The 27,040-nt window shown below is 44.1% G+C and overlaps 1 protein-coding gene across 2 annotated transcripts in view; it reads left to right on the forward strand.

The window, feature by feature from the left end:
* bsnb (bassoon (presynaptic cytomatrix protein) b) overlaps window positions 1–26,340 on the forward strand; it is a 106,511-nt gene extending 80,171 nt beyond the window's left edge. Inside the window, exons 4-14 of one of the 2 annotated variants that reach the window (XM_050038855.1) lie at window positions 182–988; window positions 2,372–8,713; window positions 10,910–10,945; window positions 11,825–13,916; window positions 14,306–15,165; window positions 16,765–16,879; window positions 16,971–17,117; window positions 17,294–17,349; window positions 17,569–17,687; window positions 20,114–20,325; window positions 22,920–26,340. In XM_050038855.1, the coding sequence (XP_049894812.1) occupies window positions 182–988; window positions 2,372–8,713; window positions 10,910–10,945; window positions 11,825–13,916; window positions 14,306–15,165; window positions 16,765–16,879; window positions 16,971–17,117; window positions 17,294–17,334 (10,440 nt within the window). In that variant the 3' untranslated portion in view covers window positions 17,335–17,349; window positions 17,569–17,687; window positions 20,114–20,325; window positions 22,920–26,340. The remainder of the gene's footprint in view (window positions 1–181; window positions 989–2,371; window positions 8,714–10,909; window positions 10,946–11,824; window positions 13,917–14,305; window positions 15,166–16,764; window positions 16,880–16,970; window positions 17,118–17,293; window positions 17,350–17,568; window positions 17,688–20,113; window positions 20,326–22,919) is intronic. The other variant, XM_050038856.1, reaches the window with a different exon arrangement.
* Window positions 26,341–27,040: the final 700 nt, after the last annotated feature.

The raw sequence follows: 27,040 nt of genomic DNA on the forward strand, positions 1-27,040 counted from the left end.
GTCCTTGAAAATGTCTGTGTTTTGCCCTGGAAAATCAATACTCGAATCTACAAAACAAAAGAAAAAAAACAGAGTTTGTTTTGCTGAACTGTGTACATGAATAATGGAGTTTATTACACATGCTTTGATTATTCAGTTTCAACATGTTTTGATTGGTGTTCTCTTTGTGCTTGTTTTTCAGAAGAAAGAATGGCTCTGCTTGAACTGCCAGACGCAGAGGGCTCTGTCAGGAAGCTTGGGAGATATTCCAGCTCCTGTTGCACAGCCCGTGGGATCCCCTCGGCCACCTGCTGCAGCCAATCAACAGCCACCTCAGCAGAAAGGGCCAAATCAACTTTTAGGGCCTAGGCCCACAGGTCCTCAACAACAGCAGAAACCACCGGGTCCCCAAGTAAGTGGCCCTGTCTCTCCTGTGAAACATGCTGGGCCCGCCCCTCACACCAAGGGGCCCAGCCAAGCTTCCCCTCAAACCAAGGGCTCTGCCCAACCTGTTTCTCAACCTAAGGGTTCAACTCAGCCACCTTCCCAAACTAAGGGTCCAACACAACCCTCAGCTCAGAGTAAGGGACCTCAAATTAAAGGTCCTGCTCAATCACATGCTCAGAGTAAGGGCCCCGTTCAGTCTGCAAACCAAATAAAGCCCCAGAGCCAGGCCAAAGGGCCAACTCAGACAAAGGGATCCGCTCAGCCCTCTGCTCAGACTAAGGGCCCTTCTCATCCTCCTGGGACCAAGGCCGCCCCTGGTAAAGCTGCACCCAACCAGGCCAAGGCCTCTCCTACCCCATCAAAGACAGCACCCACCCAGTCTAAACCCACAGGTAACAACCAGGTCCGCAAACAGCTGCAGAGCCAGGAGAAGACTAAGGTCACATCTAAGTCTCTAAAAGAAGACGTCAAGGCCTCGCCAAAGAAGGCCTTGTCAGAGACTGTCACTTCACCAAAAGACACAAAGATATCTGAAGATACACAGAAGTCAAGACACCATGAAGTGAGCTACCTGCAACTTCTTCGCCTTCACCTGTTACTCTTGAGTCACCATTTTTATTTTTTGCTCCATTCGAATAATTGTAACCATTTTTTCAGTCTCACCATCTTCAGTTCATAATTCTTTTAATCATTCATTCCACATCATTATCATTATCTTCGCCTTATTATTATCTCTGTCTCCTTTTTTAAATTCTACTTCTGGTTATTATAGTTTTTGATTTGTTCTCTATGTTTTTATTGCTCCAATCCAAACTCTTCTTTTTCTTCTTCTTCATCTTTTACTTCTTCATCATCATCAGTTCCATCATTCCACTGCTATCATTGCTACATCTTATTATACTTGTGCTATTATCGCTAATGTAATAATAGTTATAATGTAAGTTTTCCATCATATCACGCCCTTTAGTGAAACAATTTACTGTCAGTATACATTTCTTCATCATCATTATAATATCCCTGTCATCATCATCATCTTCACCATTGTCATCCTCATCATCATCATACCATCGTCATCCTTATCATGATCACCATTGTCATCATCATTGTGGCCGTCATCATCATCACTGTCTCACTGTCCATTCCTCATCTTCAGCTTGTTGCCCCATTCCTCCGCCTGGTTTTGTACACTTTAATTTTATTTGTATCAAACGCAAGCTTTTTGTTCACTGTGACACTTCGTGACGATACTTTAAGCATTCTAAGCATGTTCGTTATTCTTCAACGGTTCGAAGAATGCAACGGAGAATGCGTCAGAGATGGCGATCAAGCATGTAACCAGATGACATTTGTCTGTAGATGTTTGTATGTTCAACTGTCTGTTATATTCACTCTGTGTCAGTGTATTTATCCATCTGTGCGTACATAACTTTGAAAGGCAAACTCAACCCAAATCAAAAGAATATGATTAATACCTTCAGTGAAGTGCAAAATAAGATAACAGTCACGAACGAGTCGAAGTATAAGCACGATTCTGTGCTTTCTTATATGAAAAAAATGTAAGAAGTTGAGGCCTTTTTTTCCTTGATAACAAATGTATAAATGATGTAAAATCAAATTCTGAAAATCCAAACTAAGTATTTGGGTTGATTTTAGCCTAAAGTTTTACTGTATCTGATTGTTTGATTAAGGGTTTGTTCTTTCCGATGTAATTATCCTCTAATATCTGAGTATTAGAGAGTGTTTCAACTGTATTAGGTGCAGTGCATTAATTTTACTCCCTCTCTTAAAATGCTCATAAAAATGTCACTGCTGATGAGTTTGATGAAATAGTGGGATACAAGGTGTGCACTGAGGCTTGTAATAGACCACGCAATGAGTTCATTTAGGAAAAAATTATGCCTTTCTTGCTTCTGACCTCTCTTCTTCTCTTTCTTTCTTTTTTCAGGATTTCAACAAATCAAGCACACACAGTCTAAGTGACACTGGATACTCGTCAGATGGGATCTCCAGCTCTCATGGGGAGATTACAGGGCAGATCCGAGAAGAAGGGATCAAGCTCAGTGAAAGAGGCGCTTCCATCCCCTCAGAAATCACCAAGCTAGAGAGCTCCATGAAGCCTCTGCTAGAGTCAAAGACGACATCAGACCAGAAGCACAGGCCGCATTCACTGTCAGTAGGACAGGGCCGGGACTACAGTCCTGATGATGATGCAGCAAGGGATGAATCAGAGGATGATCTCAGTTGTAAGCTTCGCCATGATTACGTGGAAGACAGCAGTGAAAGTGGTCTGTCACCATTGCCAGTAAGACAGAAGAAGTCACATAAAGATTTAACAGATGAGGAATTCATGAGGAGGCAAATTATGGAGATGAGTGCAGACGAAGATGAGATGGAGGAACATGGAAGCCAGAAGGCTAAAAGGGGACATAAAGCCAGTGGGGATTTGAGCAAAGAGAGACGACGACTCGCTCATCATTCTAGTAGTTTTGAGGATGACACCAAGGCATCAGAGGCAAATGAAGAAGACGACGTTGTAATGGCTGGAGGCCTTCGGCGTTTTAAGACTATTGAGCTCAATAACACCAACAGCTACAACCGAGACATGGAGCTCAGTACTGAGCATGACCTACGAGAACCAGAGCTGGAGATGGAGAGTCTGACTGGTTCTCCAGAGGAGCGGTCCAAGGGAGAATATTCATCCACCCTACCTGCCACCACTCCCAGCTACACCTCTGGGACATCCCCTACATCTGTGTCATCCATGGAGGACGACAGTGACAGCAGCCCCAGTCGTAGGGCAAGACTAGAAGAGGCAAAACAGCAGAGGAAGGCTCGACATCGATCCCATGGGCCACTGCTGCCCACTATCGAGGACTCATCTGAGGAGGATGAGCTCAGAGAGGAGGAAGAACTGCTTAGAGAACAGGAGCAGATGAGAGATCTGGAGCAACAGAGGATCAGAAGTACTGCTCGAAAAACAAAGAGGGATAAGGAGGAGCTACGGGCACAGAGACGCAGGGAAAGATCCAAAACTCCCCCCAGTAATCTCTCTCCTATTGAAGACGCATCGCCAACAGAAGAGCTGAGACAGGCTGCAGAGATGGAGGAGCTTCACAGATCATCGTGCTCTGAATACTCACCATCAATGGACTCAGAGGCAGAGGGCTTTGAGATGATTGGTGGAAAGCTTTATAAATCAGGAAATGAATACAACCTTCCAACTTTCACATCACTCTATTCCCCTACAGAAAAGACATCAGCAATGTCACCATCTGATAAAACACTAAAAAGTGCAGAGGAGGTCTATGAGGAGATGATGAAGAAAGCACAGCTCATGCAGAGGCAAGGACATGCAGTTAATCAGCAGAAAGGAGCCTCTCAGCCTGAGAGTAAACATCATCTTGAAGCAGGAACTGTCCTAACACCCGGCTCAAGCCCAACACAAGTTACTGCACCAGTATCCTTCTCTACAACAGGGAGTGATCCAAGAATTGCAGCACAACATTTATCAAAAGAAACACAAAATAGGATGATGACACAGAGTGCCAAAATTGAAGGTGTTGTAGGAGTTGCCCCGACCAAAACCCAGACTGCCACAACTCGACAGGCAGGTAGCACGGTGCCTGCTAGCAACAGAGCAGGCTCCCAGAGGGCAACACAAGCAGCACCTGACCCTGGAGCATCCTCATTGTCCTCCAAAGTTTTCTCCCTTTTCAAAGGTCCTAGCCCCCCGGTCTCCCCAAGTGCTTCTCCAGCACAAAGCCCAACACATTCGCCATCCGTGAGACCCACTGGTGGCAGTGGCAGACAGCTGCCATCTTTGCCCGGTGGTCCTACATCGGCCGCAACATCCCATGGAGCTCAGGCACCTCAAAGGGCAGTTTCACCACGTCTTGCGCGACAACAGTCATCTCAAGAATCACCAGTGATGGTGATAACACTAGGCTCTGAAACAACTAGTCCTGCCAAGCCACTCACTGTAAATTCTTCCACTTCCCCTTTGTCATCGCCAACACAGGGCAGTTGTAAAACCTTGTATAGCTCCCAGCCCCTTTCGACAAGTTCTCCAACATCACCGCAAATGCATCCTTCACAACAGTCTCCAAAACATTCTTCACAGATGGCTCAAAAAGTTGAAAAAGTAAGTGTTGGTATTAGCACTGTGACAACAACTACGCATAGTCGTGGATCTATGGAAAACATATCTCTATGTAAAATCTCAAATATACCAGGCTCTTCAATAGTTGTGGCTCAGGGTGGGTCAAGCACTAATGTGGTGGATCTGAGAACCCCAATGAGGCCCGCTCCAATTATAATTACAGACCAGGGGATGGACCTAACATCCCTTGCTTCTGATGCAAGAAGATACTCTTTAGGATCAGAGCAGCCATCTGGTCGACATACAGCAGTGCAGCCTCTTATTATGAACCTGAATGCACAAGAGCAACCGCATATATCTGTATCAACACCGACCACAGTTAGTGTCACAGTTACAGGTTCTATGTTCATGTCCCAACCTAAGCAGCCAGTAGTGTATGGAGATCCTTTGCAGAATCGTGTCGATTTGGGGCAGGGTGTTGGAGCAGCCGTGTGTTTGACACAGACCAAGCCAGCAATTACTGACCCATCTATTCCCAAAATTGATGCTTGCCTGGAGAACCTGGGTATACAGCAGCAGCAACTGCAGTTACAGCAACAGAAGCTCCTGCAGCAGCAACAGCTTCTTGAGCAGCAACTCCAGCAGCACCAACAGCAATCCTCTTTTGCTCGTTACAATTTAGCTAATCAGGTCCAGCCGCTGCTGATGAAAAAAGACCTCGTAGTGAGTCAGGCAAGCAGTGCCCAGCCTGCAGTGACTGCTAGTGCCATTCCTAGACTATCTCCCCTGGCTCCACCGTCAGTGTCTGGGGGTCCTGCATCTAATGCTCCCCATGAAGTCTATGGTGGAGTTGCCTTAGAGCTGAAAAACAAGCCAACAGTAATGAACTTGTCCACTGGTAAACCCCATGTTATGATGGTGCAAATGGATGAAAGTAACACATCACAGGGGGGCACAGTGACTCAACTGGTAAAGCGAGAGGAACCTCCTCCCCCTCCTCAGGTCTTGGATCTAACGGGACAGATCAAACCAGAAAACCAGGTGGCTTGTTGTGATGTTGTTTACAAATTGCCCTTTGCTGGTTCCTGTTCAGGGTCATTCACTCAGAAGCCTACAACAGTATCCTCAGATAAAAACCCCACCACTGAAGCCTCTCAAGCAGCCCACCCACCCTATCCCTACAATGTCAGCCAACAACAGCAACAACAACAACAACAACAACAACAACAACAACAACAACAACACCAGCCTCAAGGAACACAAGGAGTGACTGAGGAACATAAACCATATCAACCACCCATAGTTCCCTCAGGAAGAATTCAGCCATCTATGTCTGATACTAATCTGCCCTCCATGACTGATGCCAGTCACTATCAGAGTAATGTCCAGGGGGGTCTGGCAGTTGATCTTAGCAGCATGAATCAGGCTTATGATGGTGGATACCTTGGCATTGGAGCACAGTATGGATCTTACACAGACCTGCGTCACCAAGGAGATTTTGCAAGTCCTTCATTACCCCTTCGCCGATATGGCTCAATGTCAAATATCAATTCTGACTATGCCTACGGTTCACGTGACTTAACTGCACCACAGGACTCCAATCTGGCTCAGTACAGTGCAACCACTGCCAGGGAGATCAGTCGCATGTGTGCAGCTCTTAACTCTGTGGACCAGTTTGGGAGCCGGTATGGAAATAATCCTGAACTGGTGCCATATGGGGCTGGAAGGGGTGGACCTTTAGCTAGACTAAACCTCCAGCAAAGCTTAGCATCAATAAGAGCAAACTTACTGTATGGCCCAGATGGAAGACCAACAGCAAATGGCCAAACCCTAACAAACCTAATAAATGCTAGACAAGCAAGTATACGCGCCTTGTACCCTGCTGCTATGAGAGGAGGTGATGGCATGATATACTCCACCATTAACACACCGATAGCCTCCACCTTGCCAATTACCACCCAGCCTTCCTCTGTCCTGCGTCCCATGCCTAGAGGAATTTACAGACCGTACCCTACAGGTGTAACTGCTGTACCATTGGCTAGTCTTACCAGGTTGCCTCAAGTGACTCCTAGAATGCCTCTGTCCATACAGGGACCATATTCCTACCCTCCTCCAAACCAGTATCCTACTTCAGCCACACCATCAGGAAGTGTGCCTGATGCAAGCAGCACCCACCAGGACACTCCCGTTTACCTCGGAAAGCCTTTGACAACAGTTGCTGCACAAACAGCTGCAACCATTCCACCTACACAACCTACAGCACACTTAGGAGCACAAAATGTACCAGCAACTGGGATGCAAACTATGGCAGATCAACAGACAGACCGCACTCAACTTACCTCACAGAGTGTTATGTCCCTATCTCAAGCTCAAGGCCAACCTCCAACCGTCCAGCCAGTGCAGGCTCAAATGCAGTCACACCAGTTGCCTGCTCAAACTGAACCTTTATCTCTGACTCAGACCCAACCTCAAGTTCAACCCATTAGTCAACCTCAACCATTAGTTCTGCCACAGGGTCAGCCGCAAGTGACACCTCATGGCACTGCCCTAGCACCAGGTACCAAACTTTCTCCTCCTGCGGATGCCCAGAAAAGTAAGGAAGATGAGAGACTGAGTCAGCAACAAGAGCATGTGCTGCAGCTAGAGCGAGAGCGTGTTGAATTGGAGAAATTACGCCAGCTGCGTCTACAGGAGGAGCTTGAAAGAGATCGTATGGAGCTTCAGCGTCACAGAGAAAAAGAACAACTAATTGTCCAGCGTGAGATACAAGAGCTGCAGACAATCAAACAGCAAGTCCTTCACCAACAGCAGGCAGAGCGGGAGACACAGCTTATAATGCAAAGGGAACAACTGGCTCAGCAGAGAATGCAGCTTGAACAAATCCAGTCTCTACAGCAACAGTTACAGCAGCAGTTGGAGGAGCAGAAAAGGCAAAAGACAGCTGCAGTAGAGGCAGCAGCTGCTGTTGCAGCAGCAGAAGCTGCCGCTGCATCAGCAGCGGCAGCAGCAGCAGCAACGTCAGCCCAGGGTGCTATACAAGGGGTAGTTGTTGGAGGGGCCCCTCAAGGGTTCATTATTTGTGACCAGAGTGGTCGAGTTATTCAACAAGATGGCCAGAGTGTTCAGTTTTGGCAGGATGGACAAGTTGTCCAAGCTGTGGTGGCTGCTCGGCCTATTCATAGTTCTGCTTCTGAAATGTCTTTGAGAAGCACAGACAAAATGGCAGATTCCAAGATCATGAAAAAGCAGAACTCGATGCCTCGGCTGAGGGATGGCTCAGAGGAGGACTCTGTGAAGAGGATTACAGACAGCTGTGTGCAAACTGATGATGAAGATGGTGAAGACAGATTCATGAACAGGCGTAGGAGAACGAGGCGTATTGCGGACTGCAGTGTGCAGACAGATGAGGAGGACCAAGGAGAATGGGACCAGCAACCAGTGAGACGCAGGCGATCACGTGTGTCCAAGCACTCCGAGTCCAGTGGTGAGGCTAAATCAGAGTCATCTAAAGTGGCATCTACAAGTATAGCTATTCAGACCACAAATGATTCGTCATGCCAAACAGAGCCCGACCAACTAGGCAGGATTTCACCTGCAATCCACATAACCATGGCGGAGACCTCAAAGGTTGACCTATTACATTACATAGCGGCTCCTGAAAGGACCCATAAAGGAGAGAGTCTGGCCTGCCAGACAGAACCAGAGTCTCAGTCTCAGGGTGTGGTCGTCCCTCAACTGAGCGTCCCTACAACTATTAGTCCATACTCCACAAGTCTGCATATAGTCGGTGCAAACACATCTGACCCAACCTCTCCTAGGCTCCAAGGAGTTGCCAAGTTTGAGAGGAGGAAACCAGACCCCCTGGAAATTGGCTATCAACAAAATGAGTCTCCCTCTCGTCAGCCCCCCAAATCTCCCCAGGTGCTGTATTCCCCCGTATCTCCGTTGTCTCCTCATCGCATGCTGGAGACAACATTTGCCTCCCAGGAGAAGCTCAACAAGGCCCATGTTACACCCCAGCAGAAGGCCTTTACGGCCGAATCACCCCAACGCCACCAGACCCTGCCAAGACCCATAAAAAGTGTTCAGCGCTCCATGTCGGATCCCAAGCCTCTCAGCCCCACGTCAGAGGATCCTGCCAAGAACAGGTTCTCCCCATATCATCAGCAAGCTGTGTCCAACAGTCAGGTACGAAACCATCACTTCTTCTTTAAAAATAATTTCATTTATCCGTTACCTATTTTCTGAAGGAGTACATTAATGATAATGAATGGAATTAGGTATGTCAATGGCTAACTATTCAGTTCAGGGCGCCAAGTAGCTCACACAGTAGACCTGGCACCCTATAAGGTCCTTACTGCAGCAACACAGGTTTGATTCCAACCTGCAGCCCTTTGCTGCATGTCATCCTCTCTCTCTCCCCCTTTCACTCTTTTTTTTTTAGACATATTTTTATTGAACTTTTTGCAAAGCATGAAAACAAAGAAAGCACAATACACAACAATAATACACACACAGTATACAAATTACCAACATAACTCCCTTTCACTCTTAAACTTTCCTTTGAAATAAAGACAAAAAGCTAAGAAATAATCTTTAAGAAAAAAAAGTTACTCATGTTGGTCTATAGATCAGTCCACTCTTCAGTTTACTAGACTGTGCACCACGCTGGTCAGATGGGAGCAAACTAGCTGCTTTGATCGTTCAACAATTGCCACTGATAACGCTGTCCCAACCCATAAGTGTTGCTGTGGAAACATTGTGTCCTTCCTCCCACTCTTCCTCCAGGTCACCCCAGTGAGTAAGTGGCCCAAATTTGCACCACAAACCCCCTTTAGCATCACTGTTAGCTCTGTTAGCACCATTAGCAGTGTCAGTGCAGCTAGTGGGTCTAATATAATTAACAGTGCTAAAGAGGTTTTGTGGGTTAAAATAAATCCTTAACCTGTGGGGAGACTGGAGGGTGGCCACCATATTTCCACAGCTAGATGAACAGCGGCAGTAGCTAGGTTCCACCCAACATGAGTGGTGCGCAGTAAAGATTGGCCAAGGCTAACATTAAATAAACAATGAAGACTGGAGGGTGGGCAGTGGGCACTATTTTTCTGCATGTTAGCTGGCTGGCTGTCAGCAAAGCCAACAGAAAATAAAATAAAAGGCACGACATTCAAATCACAAAAAATTCAGATTTTATCATCTCTAATAGGATAGCATTTTGAAACTCAGTGCTAAAAGTCACTGAGTCAGTGCAGCACTGGACTGAAAGAAAAGGCCTCTTGTATTTTACATTATTTTGCGTTATTTTTCTTCAAAATTAACCGCTTAGTTAATGGTTAATGGGTGGCTTTTAAAAGCAAAATTAACTGAAACTGACATCCAACAATAGAGTGAAAGAACATACAGCATTTTAGTGGAATGTATTCAGAAGAAATGTCTATTTTTAGAAATGCAGCACCCCCCACAAAATCTAAAGTACTGTAGTTTCTCCAAGAAAGCTACAGTGCATAAATGCTTTAGATCCCCTGTGGAGATGTTTGTCTTTTGATCCAATACAACATATGTTTTTGCTGCTGATATACAACATGTACTGATGTCAGGTTTACCCTGCATGTTAATTTGCAGGGGATGAAATGCATTATGCATTAGACTGACTCAGATTGACTCTGAAAACATACAGGGTGTGATGAAATTTAGTACAATTTTTGCACTCAAACTAATGCATACCAGTGCCAAACAACGAAAAAATATGTTAGTCCATTCTACATATACAAGAGCCAATTAGCATGTGGACAAACATTAAATAGAAATAAAAGCCTTTCAATTAAGGCAGTATTTGTTGATTCATTGTCTGAGAGTTAAAAAAAATCTAAATAAAAAATTGTATGTGTATGCAGAATATGCTGTGTGTGATGATCACACAGGATCTGGCATCAAGAAGGTGACAGAATGTTCTCATGAGAGCAGCTGGCCATGCCAGAAAAGCTTTTCCCATCATCCTTTTCTGCCGTATCTCCTCCCTTATCTTCCCCCTTTCTGCTCTTTTAGTCTGTTTTCCTGTCTCTCTCTCTCTCTTTCACACACACACACACACACACACACACACACACACACACACACACACACACACACTTATGTCATGTCTTCTATATCTGGCAAAGCCCTAAGAGTTGCCAGGGGGACATACAATGTGGACGAATCCTGGTGGTGCTTTGCTGTCTTCCTGATTGTTAGCAGCTGGTCAAAGTAAATTAACATTGCTCTGCACTTAGACCAAAATTAGTCTTGAGAAGCAAACATAGCACTCAGATTTCAGGCATTTTACACATTTGCACGTCTAATCTCGAGTGTTAGTGTTTCATACATGGCTCTCTTTTGGATACTTAGAAATACCATCATGGATCTACCCAACACAACTATTTTGTAAGTATTAGACTAGCATAGATGTCTTTTCTCATTATGTGTTTATTTCTAGTTTATATTGTCAACTGTTCTTACCTGCATGCCATACATAAATATTTGGAGCAATATGGAAAAGGCCAGATATTGTGAATATTTGATCAAAGGAGTAAATAGATAATTCATATATTTCTGAAATTACATTCAAAAGAAATCAAACGACTCAAAACAACTGCTTTGTTATACTCTGATGCTTCTGGTTGATTTGGAGAAATATATTTAGCCAGCTGATGTTTGCATTTACGAAGCTACTCCAACACACATTTCTCTGTTAAGTATTTTATTTTAATGAATAATTATTCATTCATGGATCCTGCATTTGGCAAATTAGATATAAATTGAAAAAGCACTTATGCTCCTTCTGACGATATTTAACTCATTGCAGTAAGAGGGCTATAAATGTTACTTATTTAGTACAATGAGTATCATCGTTAAAGTGTACCCCTAAGTGGAGCCACTTTGCAAAATTATTATGTAATGGAGGTGCTTTGTGTTGACTACCCTGACTGCCATCACTAAACATTTTAACATTGTTAATCAGGCATAAAATGAAAAACGTCACTTAGTGTCTTGGCTTCAGCGAAACAGCATTTTAATCAATATAATGAAATCAAACTATGTTAATTGAACTACTGATGGAGCTAACGCCCCCATAGTACATAGGTTAATTAACCAAGTAGTCTGACAACTTATCAGGCTGGATAGCTCTTCACTTAGGTCTTAGACTGAAGAAATGTGCAGACCCTCTGTGAGTACCCAGTGTACAGTAATGAGTCTAATTTACATAAACACATTCTGTTTATAGCTCAGTGTTTGCTGATGTGTCTCTGCCTCTCCAAGCAGATGGCCTCCCTGCAGCAGCAGCAGAACTCTCTGATGAGGAAAATAAAGAGGACTCTTCCCAGCCCCCCTCCAGAGGAGACTCCGCTCCCCATTGTGACTCCAGCACAAATGTACAGCTCTCCTGGCATGCCACAGAGGGTCCTTCCGAGACCTGCCCAGGGAGTCACCAAGGCCGGCCTGCTGAGTGAACTGAAAGCTGTGGAACAAGAGTCATCGAAGCTCCGTAAGCAGCAGGCTGAACTGGAGGAGGAAGAGAAAGAGATTGACGCCAAGCTACGTTACTTGGAGCTGGGCATCACCCAACGTAAGGAGACCATGGTGAAGGAGAGGGAGAGGAGAGAGCTGGCTTACCTGAGATGTATGGGTGATGCTCGGGACTACATGTCAGACAGTGAGCTCAATAACCTCAGGCTGGCAGCTGCAGCAGGAACCTTTGATGCTAATGGTCTGCTGACAAGGCCCAGCACTGCACCATTGAGTCAATTTACTAATGACCTCAATGCAACCTCCCAGTATCCCTCAACCTCGTCCTATATGTCTTATCCATACCCTCAAAGTCAGCCATCAACACAGCAGCCAGGCGCTACTTACCAACAGATAGGTTTCCAGCCTCCTCAGTACCCTTCATCCTCTGCACCCCAGCCAGGAACATTCCAGCCCCATCCCCCACCAGGGCCTGGCTACCAGAACCAGGGAACCTACTCCAATCGCATTTATGGCCAATCCTCCTACCAGACAGACCTCGGCATGCAGCAGCATGGTCACCAGGGCTTCCATCCCCCTGGTCAGCCTATGCCAGGCCAGAGCCTTCCTTACCCTAGCCACAGCTCCTACCAACCTGGTCTCACATACCAGCCCCAGGCAGAGATCCTTACAGTCCATCAAAGGCCACGGCAAACCTCTCTGGCTGACCTTGAGCAAAAACTCCCCACTAACTATGAAGTCATCAGCAACCCAGCAGTGTCAGTGGCCACATCAGCTCCAGATACCAACTTCGGCTCAGTCTACAGCAACGCGTATGGACAGTACCGCCCCCCTGAGCCTGGCCTCACTCACTCTGTGGACAGCCCCACCTCTGCTTATGCTTCAGATGGACTCTACACCTCCAACCTGGAGCAAAATATTCCCAGGAACTATGTCATGATTGATGATATCAGTGAGTTGACCAAAGACAACACTAGCCAACCTACTGATGCTCTGGGTCATCCTGTTGGAGGGCGGTACCGCAGTGAGAATGGCCCTGCACGTGGGAGTGGCTATGGTCGGCCTGAAGATGAGCCCGTGGATGCTTATGGTAGACCCACAGGAACAACAGGGTACCAGAGTACAGTGGATAGTCGCACCAGCACCACAGTTAGTGGAGGCTCCTATTACTATGATGATTATAAACACACGTCGCGGAGCAGCTCCGGTAGCCACAAACTCGCACCCAAGAATCTTGCCCCTGCAGTAGTTTCCTCTAAACGTAGTAAGCACAGGAAGCAGGGAATGGAGCAGAAGATTTCTAAATTCTCTCCTATCGAGGAAGCACGGGATGTGGAGTCTGACCTTGCCTCGTACACAATGACAACATCAACAGGAGGCAGCTGTACGGTTGTGTCCAGAACCAAGAAGCTTCAGGATGATGGCACCTACGGGATGAAGAAGAATGCATACGACCAGCAGAAATATTACGGCACCAGTCGTGAGGGTCTTGAGGAGGAGGACCGCATGTACAGCTCTGGTAGGTCCAGGTCCACTGGATATGGTATGGACAAGATTTCCTCCAGAGATGCCACAGGCCACAGAAGTAAATCCTACGAGAGGGATGCCATGGAGCGATCACAGAGAACCAGCCGCAGTGGAAGGGCTCCCATGCGCAGCCAAAATTCAGAAGAGGAGAGCCCACTCAGTCCTGTTGGGAAGCCTGTAGGCATGGGAAGAAGTTCTGGTATAGCAGACGCCCACGATGTGAGGAACCAGTACGGCTCCAGCCATTCATTGCCAGATGTTCAGGACCATCACAAGAAGGACGCACCAAGGAGTCATGTCTATAAACCAGATGACCCTTACCTCGTAGATGACATGCACTGTGCCGTTTCTGACAGTGAAGGTAACTGGTGCTGAATAATTTGTGCTGCCTGACATTCGTTCTTCCACCTTTTAAAGTGTGCTGGGAAAGGACTGCATGCCAAGTGTGAAATTTTGAGAAGAGCGACATTACTTTGTATGTCTTGTCTACTTTTTTATGGATTGTTTCCTGTGATGAACTCAGCCAAACATGCCTGTTTTATATGTCTGTTTTGCACGCATCATTTTTAAGTGTGAGGTGATGTCTGTTTTTTTTTACTTTTTTCTTTTTCTTTTGGATTCCTCAAAAATGTGCATGGCTCTGGGATGTGGAGCATGTTTTCCCACTTCTTTTGCATGGCTTCAATCTGCATGCTACTCCTCTCACCACATAAAACAATTGACTGATAATGTTTGTTTTGGTTTTAAAAGCCTATCATTTGGGCCAAGAGGAGACTGACTGGTTTGAGAAGCCACGGGAGGCCCGTTCTGATCGCTCAAGACATCATGGAGGTGGCGGTCACTCATCCACAGGCAGGCGTGGTAAACACACCTACCATGATTACGATGAACCTCCAGAGGAATACTCTCAGCAGGATGAGTACAACCAACAACGGCACTCCTCCACAGCATCACGGGATCACCGTCACCACGGCAGCAGCTCTGGCAGACACAGCTCTTCTCGCCATGCCTCAGAGGATCCTAGGTCGTCCCGTTCTTCCAGGACACACCCCAAAGACCCATCTGTCCGCTCTGATGGCAGAGGCTCCTCATCTGCACAAAGAAGGGGCGGTCCAGACTCCCGTTCCGCCCAGGGAAGCCCAAGGAACTCAGGCGACTTCTCCCGAGAGTCTGGTCATCACCACGGCACTGGGGGACGGAGCCAGAGACCCCAAGGAGATCGCACAACCTCCAGAAGGCAGGATCCCTCTGCAGCAGGGCCTAAATCACAGCAGCAGCAACAACAACAGCAACAGCAGCAGCAGCAGCAGCAGCCCTCTCAGGGCCACGCTGGGCAGCAGCGGTCAGGTGGTCAGGGACAGTCTGGGAGACATCCAGGCTCCGAACCACTTGATGGTACCCATCAGGCCCAGCAGCAGCAGCAGCAGAGTGCACAACAGCAGCAGCAGCAGCAGCCACTGCAGCACAGCCAGACCCCTCAGAGCAGCCAGCCTACAACAACTACCGCAGGAGCTGGACCGGCACAGCAACAGCCCAAATCTGGCCAAGCCCAACAACAGGGACGCCAGCCAGGAGTAGGGTCTGCAGCTGGGCAGCCGACTCCCACAGCAGTGAGTAGACCTAAGCCTGGTTTTACTTTACAGGTATTAAAGGGAAAGTTTGGTATTTTTTAACCTGGATCCTATTTTCCATTGTTTTTGTGTCTAAGTGACTAATGAGAGGAACAATTTCTGAAATTGGTCCAGTAATGAGAGAGCGACGACAGCAGTGAAACAGGCTGTAACCCTTCAGGGGCATGTTCACACTGTCAATTAATGTCCACTAAAAGTGCTTGTTTTTGCCACTGACATCATGTTGAGATTATTATTTTTTGTGTATGACAACATGATTGAAGGGAACCCTACAGAGATGGACCTGACGGAGATGTTTAACCAGAAACAGCCCCAAAATTGCCTTTGCCAAACTCACCAGACTCCATTTAAGTAAACAGTATTTCTGTAATGGTGAAGCACTCTTCATTCAAAGTCGACAGAACGAAATAAAACTCACACAAGCTGTCTCTGATTGTCTTTCCACTGTTTCAACAATCACCAGCTCTGATTTGGTTGAAATAAACCCTTAATTTACCCAGTAAGTTATGAAAACATGCTGGCTCTATACACACTAAAATTACAGTTTATTTGAAAGGAGTCTGGTGGAATTGGCCATGGCAATTTCAGGGCTGTTTCCATAAGCGAAGCATGACAGCGGTAAAAGCAAGCACTTTTAGTGGATGTAAATTGAAGATGCAAACATTCCCTAAGTGGTAACACTGCAGCTTGTTTCGGCACTGCTGGTGTATCTGCTCAGAATGATCTACCAGTGGCGGCAGATTTATCAGAATGGATTACTACCTCTATAAAAGTAGTTAAAAGTAGACTTGCACAGTCTGTCAGGTAGAACATATCTATCAGAATGTGCTCCTACCTTTATACATGCGGTTAAAAGTATGGGCATGTCTGGAATATTTGTTTTTGCACTGCAAATGCACATAACGTGTAGGTTCCGTGGCACCTGGGAGCTCACCTGGTAGCATGCATACCCACAGGGCCAAGTCCTTACCATAGAGGCACAGGTTCAGGTCCCACCCAGACCCTGGATGCATGTCATCAACTCTCTCTTCCCTGCCTCTCTTGCCTCTCACGCTCTCCCTCTCACTATCAAAATTGTTGTTCCCATTAGTCATTAGGCACAAAAACATGGGGAAACAGGGTCCTACTGTACAACTTTCAAGTGTTTCTACTTTATGCTTTCAAGGATGTGCTACTTTAAAACATCCTGAATTGTGTGGTACTTTCATGTTAAAATATTCCTGAGAGGCTGGTATAAGATGGCGATGTTACAGTGTCCTGTTACATAAAACCTTCAAAAAAACACTTTCAAATGTCACAAAACGAAGCAACAGTTGTTTGTTTGATGCTTTTGGATTGTAGAGTGTGAGAACAATCTGACTCACTCAAAAAAGACACTTCTACTGGGTAGTTAGCATAAAATCAACTGTGCAGAGACAGGTGGGGAGGAAAAATAAGAACTCAGATAAAAATCAAGAACATGAATTTATCTGATTAACTATATAAGATTATATTTTAAATGGGATTGCATCTGATGATGTATAGTAGCATTTCAACCTTTGCCCTTAACTCCATGTTTGTCTCTGTTCGATTCGACAGGCAAAAATGGATGCTACACCTGCAGCAGCCGCAGCCACAGGAGTGAAAGCTACAACAGGAGTCCCACCAGCACCTCAGCCTACCAAAATAGCTACACCTCCTCTGACAGGCATCGGTACGTCTCAGCTCCACCATTACCATAAACCACACAATGACCACAGGCAAAAGATGACACATGTGACAGTTGTGTGTTCTGTTGTCTGCAGGCTCCAAGGCCGCCCCTGTTGGAATTGGCAGCAAACCTGTAGGTATAGGCAGCGCCGCAGCAGGACAGCCGCCTGCTGAAGGGGACAATGTTCTCACTAAAATCCTGCAAGGAGGGGCAGCAGAGCAGGCGGGGAAACTGGGAGATGGTACAGTCATCAATAAATGTTTTGAAATGCAACTTCATGTCTAGTAATGTTGATGAATTTTAGCTTTTGTTTTAAAGGTATAGTCAATAAATACGACAAAAAATGAAATACTGGAATGGGTATATCACAGTTTGGGTTGTTCTCTGATATTGTCTCCTTCTCTTTTTGTCACGCAGCTTTGTCTGGCCTTGGGAAGAAGTTCACTTCATTCTGGTGAACTAAAGAGAGGAGGGTGAGTGACACAGTTACAGGCAACTCAAGATGTTTTGCAAACTTTTAATTTAGAAACATGCATTGATTTTAGGATGGGAGGCAACAGCTGGCAGCCTGCTTATCAACAGAAATGATGAATTGCTTCCTCGACGTAAATTATGGATGTTTGGGAAACGATAATGTACGTGCTTATTGCTTCACTTGTTTATTTTGAGTCAGCTGTGTTTTTTTGTTTCAGGGTATGCAGAGTCGAGACGAGATGGATTGGTAGCTTTGTACTTGAAAAACCTATGAAACCGCATTAAATACATTTCACATTACAGAGGAAATCGAGGAAGAGAGATCCTGGGTGCATCAGTGAGTATCTCATTAACTCGTCTTTACTCTTTGAGAAATGGATACTTTTTTGTGGACATGTCTTTATGACAAATCTTGTGTCACCTGCTCCACAAAGCAAGTAAGAAACAGTGGTATTATAGGAAAATATTTAAAGATGTAATGTGTTTATTTATGTCGGTGTAAAACAAAAGCAGCAATGCGTTAAGTTGGTAAACTGTTGAGCGCTGGTGATATTTTCTGTTTTACCTCTTTAGTTTCAGGCCACACTCACACTAATGTGTTCACATTTTAAAGCAATGTTTTAAAACAATCTCTTCCGCACACACAAGTGTTTTAGCACCTTGTCAGAAATAATCTCCATCCTTAATAAGGCTGCAATCCATTGCAAGTCTAAAGATGATAATTCCGAGCCTAAATTACCAACGTCCAATCTAAATGTGTCCCAGGGCACCTCCTCGGGAAAACATGGATGTCTGCAGCACACTAATATTTGTTTTTCTACAACATCAATAGAGCACGTTTCGCAACACCAACGCTGCATAGAACACTAAATAAAATAAAAACTGATAAAAAAAGGTCACTCTGTTTAGTTCACTCTGTGCCCTGGCATGTCGCTGGGATGTCACCTTTGTTTATGTCACTGAACTCAGGCTTGGTAAATTTTGCCTAAGATTCCAACTTGGAACTCCAGCATGACCTTTTCATTGCACTTTTCCATGCCCCACGTCAAGAATTCTGAGTACAATGGATTGCAGAGTACCACACCTGAAACACATAGCACATGACCATTCACGTACAACCTGCATTTGCGTGCCAAAGTAAACAGAAAGCAGATTGTCTACTCTGTGGTTGGTTGCTTAGTCACGGAAATTAGTACTGATAGGGTGAAAGGTAAGACTAGAGATTTCTTTGCTTGGACTGACAATGAGGTGGAACTGTTACTGAAAGTAACGCATGAGTATAAGGTAGTCAAGGTGGTGGAAAACAGATTGGGAGTTGTTCCAAAGCCAATACAGCAACATATCACAGTAGTCCCGGGAGCATTGTCCATCACTGGAGAAGGGCATTGGGATAGGAAAAGAGTATCCATACAAGAAGGATAAAATCACTAAAGATATGTAGGCCTAAGACTTGACAAGTTGTGACTGATAAGACCCAATCAGGAAGCGAGTGCAGGTGTCTGCATCATCGTTTTCAAAAGTCTCTTTTTCCGCCAGTCCAGACGAATGCTGCGTTCATATGGAATCAGGGAGATGGTAGAAGGCAAACCAGATATCATTTTAGTGGACAAGAGCAGGATGGTAAAATTAGGTGATGCCAACAGAGAATACTGGCAGCAGTAGCGGCAGGCAGCACTGCCATTCAGAGTCAAAATATTTTAACTTACTGCCGTCCTCCACAACGGAATTTACATCTGGATGTCAGGTAGCTCCCTCACACAAGAAGAAAACATGGTGATCTTAACACTTACTGGATAGAATATTTACATAAAATAATTAACCCCAAATGATTTTATTTATTATATTTTATTCTGGCGGCACTGTGGTACAGTGGTTAGCATTGTTGTCACAGCAAGTGGGGTTCCTGTTTCGAACCCCGGGGTGGGGGAGCCCTTCTATGTGGAGTTTGCACGTTCTCCCCATGTCAGCGTGGGTTTTCTCTGGGTACTCCAGCTTCCTCCCACAGTCCAAAGACATGAAGGTTAATTGGTGACTCTAAATTGTCCGTAGGTGTGAATGTGAGTGTGAATGGTTGTGTGTCTCTATGTATCAGCCCTGTGATAGTCTGGTGACCTGTCCAGGGTGTACCCCGCCTCTCACCCAATGTCAACTGGGATAGGCTCCATCCCCCCCGTGACCCCCAGCAGGATAAGCAGTTACAGAAAATGAATGAATGAATATTTTATTCCATTCTTTGTAAACAGTACAGCACCACCACTGCAACATGCCATTATTCATGTTTAGTTTTACCGTCCTGTCATTCTGTCGGACTGTTTATTTGTTTTTCCCGTGCCACCCAGAGGGTGTTATCTGTCTTCCGTCCGCCTGATTCCATGTGAACGCAGCATAAAATGCAGCCTCGGAGTTTTAAAATTAAAATGGGCTCAGCAGGGTTTTCAAAGGTCTCTGTTTAAGCGTCTCCAAAACAGAGTAGTGTGGATGTCAGGTGCAAACGTTGTAATAGTTCTGTGTTTTAAAACGAAAACATATTAGTGTGGATGTAGCCTAAGTTTCCCATCGAGACTCCAAACTGTGAAGACACAGACTTGTGTCATACTTTGATTAATTGATTAAGTGTTTTATCAGCTGGATATTTACATAGATTAGCATATTCTGTGTCTGCATAATGAGAAGACTCAAGTGAAGAGATGACTGATTAAATTCTGTGATTGTATATTCTAACTGATCCGCTGTACCTTTCCCTTACCCCAAATTACTGAACAGAGCAGGAATCAAAGGATGCCTTGTCAGCACTGAATTCCCCAGACATGGGCACACGATTGAAGTGAATTAAATAAGGGCAATCGCTTCGTCAGCACGGTGTTACAAGACATAAGCAGAGGGCTGAAGAGGCCTGAAAGTAAGTGGATGCCTTGACAGAACTACAGTCCCAGAATGATGATTGTGGAGACGTCTGGAGCCTCATTGGACCGACGGTAAGTAACTAAAAGCCATTCACATACATCTGTCTTGGTTTTGCTTCTGTCTGTTTCAGCGTTTTTGTTCACTGATTCACTGTCGTGTCAGGTCAGGTTATTAAAGTCACAGTCTGCTTGAACTTTGCACTGCAGAGGTGAGAGGTCACAGCCGAGAACAGGGGAGGTCAGCTCTTGTATGGTTTACCTTCTGACTCCACACACGCCCAATAATCTGGGCCAAGCACACTGGGCTATAATTAGCCTGTGAAGGCTAACTGTGGCTTTGCTTTAATGTCACACACGCAAAGACACACAGAGAGAGGAGCACATGCAGACACACAGGACGATGACTCATGGTAAGCATCACTCATTACATGGTAGGGTGAGCTAACAAACTAATTCTGCTCAATGGAGCAGAACTACAGAAGTGCAAATAGAGCCGATTTCAATGCACTTTATTTGGCGTCTGTCAAAACACGCTGTGACTTGCACAGGATGAAGTTGTGGCTCATTTGACAGAAGCTCTATCATTCAGCTTTTATGTTGTCCATGGTGACACTTGGATTAATATCTGTGGCTGTGTCAAGTCATCTCTGTGTCTGTGGCCAGTCTGAGGATAAAGTGGGGGAACGTGGAGATAAACCCGACTCAGTGCTTCTTTGAGCAGCAGGCCAGCCTGCTCAGCCCTGTGGATTACTGCCGATACCAGCAGGGCTGTGATTGGCTGGAGTATCATGGGAAGAAACGGAGAGTAGGTTGGCAGAGCTGCAACATAAACATTGCAGAAGGTTTAAGGTCTATGTGAGTGTGCTGTGTAATGGCCACTACAAAACATACTGATTCTTTAAAGGCGTAGATCAAAGGTTCCCAACCTTTTCCCTCAAGGGACCCTGATGAACTGACGACCCCTAAGTGACATATTTTATTGATATTTCATATTACATTCAGTGCAGGGAAGGTTATGTTTGAAATGTAATAGGTATCAGATGACTACCCTGTTAAAAAAAATATGGTAAGTAATGTAACTATTTTAATTACTTCATCAAAGTAGGTTAACTAATTACATTCAATTACTTTTTGAACAAATGTTTTGAAGTGGGGAATAAAATTCACAAGTCCAAAAAACATGAGTGCAGTTCAGTCAGACAACTCACATTTTAAATATTTATTTCAACAGAACATAGTTAGAGTTTGGCATGTAGACTCTCATCGCTCCTCGCAGATATAGTTACATGAGATATTCGGGAGTGATGATTAATATTTACCCCCTTAGCCAGAGCCTGCAGGTGGATGCTGGGGAGGAGGTGGGGCTGAAAGAGCGAGCAGCAGTACTGATGCAGAGCATGCCTGAATTAGCTCACAGACGTTGCTCCATTTAATTACATGTTTCTTTCAGTCGTGAGGGTCCAAGGAAAGACGGATGTCGTATGCTGTCAAGCCTTCTGAGGCAAACTGTGATTTACAGTTCCATTAATGTAGTAGTTTAATTACGTAACTCGTAACTAATTCAGTGCAGAACAACTGATCAACTGTAAAATTAAGTCAAGTAGTGAACACAGTAACTACAAGAAGTTTGTGTAAAACGAGTGATTTGGATGAATTTTGCAGATTATTTCCTGAATACTGTATCAAAAATGATTTTTCCACATTTTTAGGAATGTTTTGTACAATTCTCTGTCTTTGTCATTATTTTTTATGTTATTTTTTTACAGTCATACATACTGAAAAATTCACGTTTTTTTCCTTGACCCTTTTCCATCTTTTCATCAGGACTTTGGTTGATTTAACTGCATATTTTTCTGATGCAGGACGAGGCTGTTTAGCAGGGAGTGAAGGTTCTGTGAATATAGCTCGTGTTCAGCTCTTCAATGTGCCCTTATCCTGTGAGATTGGTTTTTTAGTTCACATCTTGACTAGTAATCTAAACTCTAAAAGTAACAGTTCAGTTTAGCTTTCCTCACAGAAATGAATCAAATGCTGACATATAGGCCTACCATATATATTTTTTAAAAGTTTTCTCACACTGCTTAAAATGAAAAATAGCCTCATACCCCACCATGAAGCTTTGGAAACCCCTAGTGGAGGTCAGGACCCCCAGTTTGGGAACCAGTGGCCTAGGTCATTTTAAAATGCTATACTGCCACTGCTAATATTTTCAAACGAAATTGTTGGGTGACTTAAAGATAAAAAACAATGACTGGCCAGCTCAGTCAGCGTAAAAGTCCAGAGAGAGTCTTCATAGTCGTAACGTGTTGGTTTATCCATGTATTAATAACGGTGTTACGGAGTGCCACGGATGCATTTTTGGACTGCCTGCCTGTACTATGGACTTTAACACTGAGTGAGCTGGACAGTTGCTGTTTCATAACTTTAATTGACTCTTTGCCCCATCCTAGGCGAGCACCTGGTTTCTGTACACCTAACCACACAGAGCCTAAACCCAGTGCAGCACTCCCTGTTTTTTCCTCATTTAATTGTTGGGTGATTTTTATGTTATTCATTTACGCAGGTTTAATCTACGGTGCAGCATTGATTTTGTGGTCTGGAGAATTTCATGTTGTGCAATTAATCTATTTCTGCTAACATTCACTTCTCTGCTGTGTTTATTTCAGGAGGACAACAACGGTCAATAATGAGGATGTGGAGACGAGGAGCAGAGAGGGGGAAGGGAGACTCGAGTCCTGCTTCCCTTCCTCCTCCTCCTCCTCCTCCTCCTCCTCCTGGAGAAAGCCTCCTGGGATCTGTGTGACAGTAAAAGGCCTGCTAACTGAGACACCTGGATATCATGGGAGGAATTCGGCGTGTTTGGTCGTGCATGTCTCCTCTTTCAAACAGCTCGATTAAAGAAGCCTCACAGCACCCTCTATAGGAATTTTAATGGAACACCGCTCATGTCTGAGGAGTGCACATCTGGCAAGGATATTTGATTTTACACTGATGTCTTCTGTTCATGCAAAACATGGTGAAAAAAAGACAGACTTTCATAGGTTTTATCAAAGTATCAAAGATACCGATTTTAGCCCACAGTGACAGCACATACCTGGAGTAGACGAGGTGTATCACGGCAATGACAACCAACCTGATGACTCCACCACAATCCTCGAATGCTTGGTTTCTCTGATCTCTACAGTACATTCCAGTATAGGGAATTTGACCCTTTCTTTGAATGTGTTTTTATTTCTCCTCTTTTTGTTTCGATGTCTACAGAATGCATTGTGTAAAATGTGGACATGAGAATGCACGCACAAATATTTGAAAAACTGAAGAAAAAAAAAGAAGAAGAAGAAGCCCATATCGATAATTTTTCACCACCTATGAGATGCCACTAGTCATCAGCTGTAGGTTTTTAGGGAAGGGAAGTACTACCAGTGTGCCCACAACGTGTGAGAATCACACAGATGAGAGGACCAAATGAAAGAGTGGCCACGGCTCTTAATTAGCCATCGCAAAGCCATCGTTATAGTCAGCCCCAGAGCTGAGTGTACCGCTCTGGAGCTGACTATAAAAAGGATAAAGCCCCAGAGGGGACTTTATCCTTTTTATTGATTTGTCTCATCTTTTAGTTTCTTTTCATTTTTGCCTGATATTCACTGAATGGAAGAGCCTTATTCAGTACATGTTTTACTTGTATACCTCATATGTTTTAAAATGTCCATGTCATCATGCATTTCTTTTTACACGACTGTATACTATTTTATGTACATAAAAGCAAATCAGAGATCTAATTATGTAAATTTGTCATTTGTGTATTTATGGAATCACTCTCCAGTGACTTTTTTTGTTGTTGTTCTGTGTTTTTTTTTTTTTTTTTTCCTTTGGTAAAACTTTATATTTTTCACTTTTTATTTGTTTGAATCTGTTTTCTTGCATCAAATAATTTGCTTGTTGATTTTTAAAAGCAATAGCATGCAGAAAATGGTATATAGCACAATCGTATATATGTTGTTTAAATCAGTGATGGGAAATACTAAACACTTCTGTTGATAAATAGCCGTAATACAATTTGTCAGAGGGTTTACAACCACAGTACCGTGTCCAGACGTGCATGTTATGTGCAGATGCATACGAGCATGCAGACAGGTACGAACACACACAGACACACTCTCTCTCTCTCTCTCTCTCTCTCTCTCTCTCTCCCTCTATTCATCTCCTTGCAAACACATATGCACACACACATACCTTATACACTTTGCACCCTAGTGACACCTCAGAGCCAAGGTTAATTGTCTTCTCCACCCAATCGACCTGTTAACCCTCCTGCTGATTAATGAGGTTACCAATTCACCAATGAGATGATCTCACTAACAAGCTGGGCCCACTGCCTCTATTTGTGCAAACACACACACACACATATACACACACACACACACACACACACACACATGCATACACACATGCATACAGATATAGGAGAGGATGAAAGCAATTATCAATTCAAATGTTCTATGCAATGACTCATTTTGAACCCGGAAGTGATTCTGCCTAACACAGTTTATTATCATCACTGTATTCACAAGAAAAACAACAAAATTATGAACTAAAATAGTAAAAAAATAAAAAATAAAAAAATAAAAAAAGAGAAAAAAGGTCATGAAAATGTTTTTACTTAGCAGCTTGTCTGTATGAATTTGAATATTGAATATTGAACTAGAATTGTTTTTATTTTCGTGGCATGTTTTGACCCCTCACTCCCCACACCGGGGGACTCGTTGCCAAAGGGTAAACTGTGTAGACTGTCGGTTTTTTGAATGTCCACCATCATGTTGCTTTGAAGCATGGGTTTGCTTGGCTTCGTCTGGCTGTTTGTAAGCCCTCATTCAGTTTTTGTGCGTTTTTTGGCTGACCTGGGCTCCTCAGTGTTTGGCTTGCAGTGACTGTCCGTGCTGCTATAAAAACCTGTGATACAGATGGTCAGCACTTCTCATTAATACTTGTCAGTGTACATATTGGGTGTCAGTATAACCTGTGGGGTGAATGGAATGCTTCTATTGGATATTTCATTGTTGATTAAACCACTCAGCAGCCAAGCCATTGGAAAGGTGCATGATTAGATCTTATATTCTTGGAAGTTGTACCTGAATTTAAAAAAAGAATAAAAATAAAAAGGTAAGGCATGATTTCACCAAGGTTTGCCTAACAAACCTTGACTTTCACAGGCCAACGTAGAGACTATTGATGAGTAAAAATGTTCAGCCATTCACAAATCAGGGCATGTCATTTTGAAAGCACAAGCCTGACTGGTAGCACTTGCTGCTCGATGAAACGCAGAAACATGGAGGTTGCGTAACAGCGCCTCTGACTGAACAGCGTAAGATCTATATCAAAACAAGAGGTGGAGATGCTATCTGGTCGATATGAGGTGCACGAGACAAAACAGCCTCCAAGTGCAGCCGTGCGATTGACAGAAAGGCAGACAGACACACATTCTTACTGTAAATACGACTTCATTCTTCTGTACAGCTTTTGAGTTTTGAGTACGGCTGTCATGTGCATCCCCATGCCGTATTTGCTGCCAACTTTTGTGTATAAAAAAAAAAACATTTATTACCACAATAATGAGGATGATGATGAAACTAATGATGATGATGATTATTATTATTATTATTGCATAAGCATAGTGTATGTGGCTGACTTGTATTGACTGTTTACAACAGTGGAACAAAACTCGTATTCAGAAACATATCCAGTCTGTGTATAGTTTCTATACATATTGTGTTTGTAAAACAAGAAAGATCCTCCTCAGCGGCTGCAGAGTAGAACGCCTTTGTCAGACTATCCGGAGGTCTTTGAGTTGATGGGTGTGATCTGCAAGATGATGAGCAGCGGGTGAAAAAAATATGAAACAAAAAACCTGGAAAAATGTCATTCACTGTTGTAAGTGCAATGGGCAAAACGTCAGTCGTGTATCCATTGTGAAACCTTGTGTTCTATTCAGTGTATTCCTGTAAACAGATAGAGTAAATTTTGGTGCATCATGTCAAGTAATGTGATTAATAAAAATATTGACCCTGCAATTTCCAAACAGAGAGAAGAATAAAAAGAAAAGGAATATATTGTGGTTATTGTCGTCAGTCTCTCTGTGTGTCTGTCTGTGTGTGAGTGTGTGTGTGTGTGTGTGTGTGTGTGTGTGTGTGTGTGTCACCTACTTCTCTTGCAGTGCTGATAGAGACACTTGGTGAGTCGTGTAGAAGCTCTGCTGCAGACAGAAGAGAGATGAAGAGTATGAGACCTCGAAGGCAGCGAGACTGTTCAGATAAGACCGGGCTTTACTCGTTGAAGCAGCGATGACTTATCCCAGTGTGGGAGGTAGAGAGGCAGGAGCACAGAGAGGAGAAGTGTTTGCCAATGCATAGGGAGAGACAGAGGTGTGAGTGTGTGAGAAGGTGTGACTGAGTCTGCACGTTTGTATCAGGGATAGGAATCTATCTATCTATCTATTTATCTATCTGGTGCAGAACATAAACATAGTGAGAGAAATCGAACTAAAAGCAAGTACAGTACTGCAAAAATCAAGAGACATGAATCTCCCATCAAGTCCTACCAAAAAAAAGCATTAAAATCATGACTTAATGACAGTAATTCTTTTTTTGGGGGGTAATGTTATTTTTAAGAGTTTATATGTATAAAATAGATATGATTTACAAAATATCGTTGATCTGCTTCCATTTTTTCTAACTTCTAAACTAGCTCTGTGCCAGAAAACACCCTCATCCCAGACAAGAATTCACAACTT

This window comes from Epinephelus moara, chromosome 24, assembly GCF_006386435.1.
Source record: "Epinephelus moara isolate mb chromosome 24, YSFRI_EMoa_1.0, whole genome shotgun sequence".
Classification (NCBI taxonomy): domain Eukaryota; kingdom Metazoa; phylum Chordata; class Actinopteri; order Perciformes; family Serranidae; genus Epinephelus; species Epinephelus moara.